At 63.4% G+C, this 2,033-nt stretch overlaps 1 protein-coding gene across 1 annotated transcript in view; it reads left to right on the plus strand.

The window, feature by feature from the left end:
• Positions 1-1,477, plus strand: part of LOC102004346 (ADP/ATP translocase 3-like) — a gene marked incomplete at its 3' end in the record, with an annotated part of 3,695 nt that extends 2,218 nt beyond the window's left edge. Inside the window, 1 exon segment of the mRNA XM_013510213.1 lies at positions 991-1,477. Coding sequence (XP_013365667.1) covers positions 991-1,477 — 487 coding nt within the window.
• Positions 1,478-2,033: the final 556 nt, after the last annotated feature.

A 2,033-nucleotide genomic window follows, 5' to 3' on the forward strand; every position in this document is an offset into this window, starting at 1 on the left:
CATTGTCCGCGCGGCGGCCACTTCCGGGAGCCGCGTCACGTGAGGGCCTTCGCGTGCGCAGGCGCTGGGGCTTCCGCGCCTGCGCACTGGCGCGTTGCCGGGACGACGGCGGTGCGGCCCAGCGACGCGCATGCGCAGGCGTGCTAGGCACCGGGTCGGGGCCTGCGGTCATGACCTTGAGCGGGTCTTCGGGGCCGGTGGGCGCTCCGGAGTGACCTGCCGGGATAGGCGGCCGCAGTGCCCCGCGCCGGCCGTCCCCGCCCCTCAGGGCCGTGCTGATGCCCAGCAGGTTCTGCAGCCCGCCTGTTTGGGTCTGAGCCCGGCTAAGCTGCGGTTACCGGGGTAACGGTGTTGCACAAAATAGCTAAGTGTCTGCATCATTGTTGCCGGCGGTCGTGGGCGATCTTGCAAAGTTACAGCGACCTAGAAAGTTACAGTAGCCGGGATGGCGGCGCACGCCTGTCATCCCTGCACTCTGGGAGGCTGAGGCAGGAGGATCTCAAGTCGAAACCCAAGCCCAGCCACTTAGCAACTTGTCTAGATCCCGAGGGGTGGGGCTCATCGCAGAGGTCCTGGATTCAGGCCCTGGTGTTGGGAAATCAAATAAATACATAAAAACCGTGCGTGGTGGCGCTGGGCTGTCCTAGCAGCAGGCTGGGGAGCTGAGGCGGGAGGATGTCAAGTTCGAGTTCAGCGTGATCCACTGAGCAAGATTGAGGAGAGGACAGGAGTGCGGCTCCGGGTGCGCACGCACCGTGGGTTCAGTTTATAGTAGCTCTCCGGAAAACGGACAAGCGAAGGTAGGGTGGTCAGCACCTTGGACCTGTCAAGCCCTGGGTCCAGGCAAGGTGTTCAGAGACCGGCTCTCGCTGTAGCTCAGGCTGCCGTTGAACTCGTGGAGATCCTCCCGCCTCAGCCTCCAGAGCGCTGGGGTGACAGGCACGTATCCCCGCCCGCGCCTGACCGCCCGTCCGCCCGGCGTCCCCGCAGGTCCAGCACGCCAGCAAGCAGATCGCGGCGGAGAAGCAGTACAAGGGCATCGTGGACTGCATCGTGCGCATCCCCAAGGAGCAGGGCGTGCTGTCCTTCTGGCGGGGCAACCTGGCCAACGTGATCCGCTACTTCCCCACGCAAGCCCTCAACTTCGCCTTCAAGGACAAGTACAAGCAGATCTTCCTGGGCGGCGTGGACAAGCACACGCAGTTCTGGAGGTACTTCGCGGGAAACCTGGCCTCCGGGGGCGCGGCCGGCGCCACCTCGCTCTGCTTCGTGTACCCGCTGGACTTCGCGCGGACCCGCCTGGCTGCCGACGTGGGCAAGTCAGGCGCGGAGCGCGAGTTCCGGGGCCTGGGTGACTGCCTGGTGAAGATCACCAAGTCGGACGGCCTCCGCGGGCTCTACCAGGGCTTCAACGTCTCCGTGCAGGGCATCATCATCTACCGCGCCGCCTACTTTGGCATCTATGACACCGCCAAGGGTGAGTGAGGCCCCGGCCTGGGCTGCGGGGCGCGGGCGTCTCCCTGTGTGTGTGTGTGCCCTCTTATAAGGACCCCAGCTCTCCTCGGGTGTGATACTGCTCGCCTGTCATCCCAACACGGGAGAGGCTGAGGCAGGAGAATCGCTGTGCTTTAAGGCCAGCCAGAAATGTACCCAGATCCACTCTCAAGAAGTAAGTACAACAGCCGGGCGTGCTGGCATACCCGTTATCCCAGCACTTGGAGGCTGAGGCAGGAGGATTGCTATGAGTTTGAAGCTAGCATAGGCCCCATATAGTGAGTTCAGGGTCAGCCTGAACTACACAAGGAGCCTCTCGTGTCAAAGGCACACACAAAAAAAGACATAACCAGATCTCCCAACGAACGCAAGGGCTCCAGGTACGAAACCAAAGGTGCGGCCCTCAGCTGCTGAGAAGCCCCGGGGCTGATCCCTGCCCTGGAACAGCTGCATGCGGTTGTCTTGGGGTTCAAGACGGAAAAGCAGGAGTTCGGGGGGCCGGGTTGAGTCCCCGTGGGCGCTCCCTCCCGCTATGGGGC

This window comes from Chinchilla lanigera, unplaced genomic scaffold (genome assembly GCF_000276665.1).
Source record: "Chinchilla lanigera isolate Chin_1 unplaced genomic scaffold, ChiLan1.0 scaffold00601, whole genome shotgun sequence".
Lineage (NCBI taxonomy): Eukaryota > Metazoa > Chordata > Mammalia > Rodentia > Chinchillidae > Chinchilla > Chinchilla lanigera.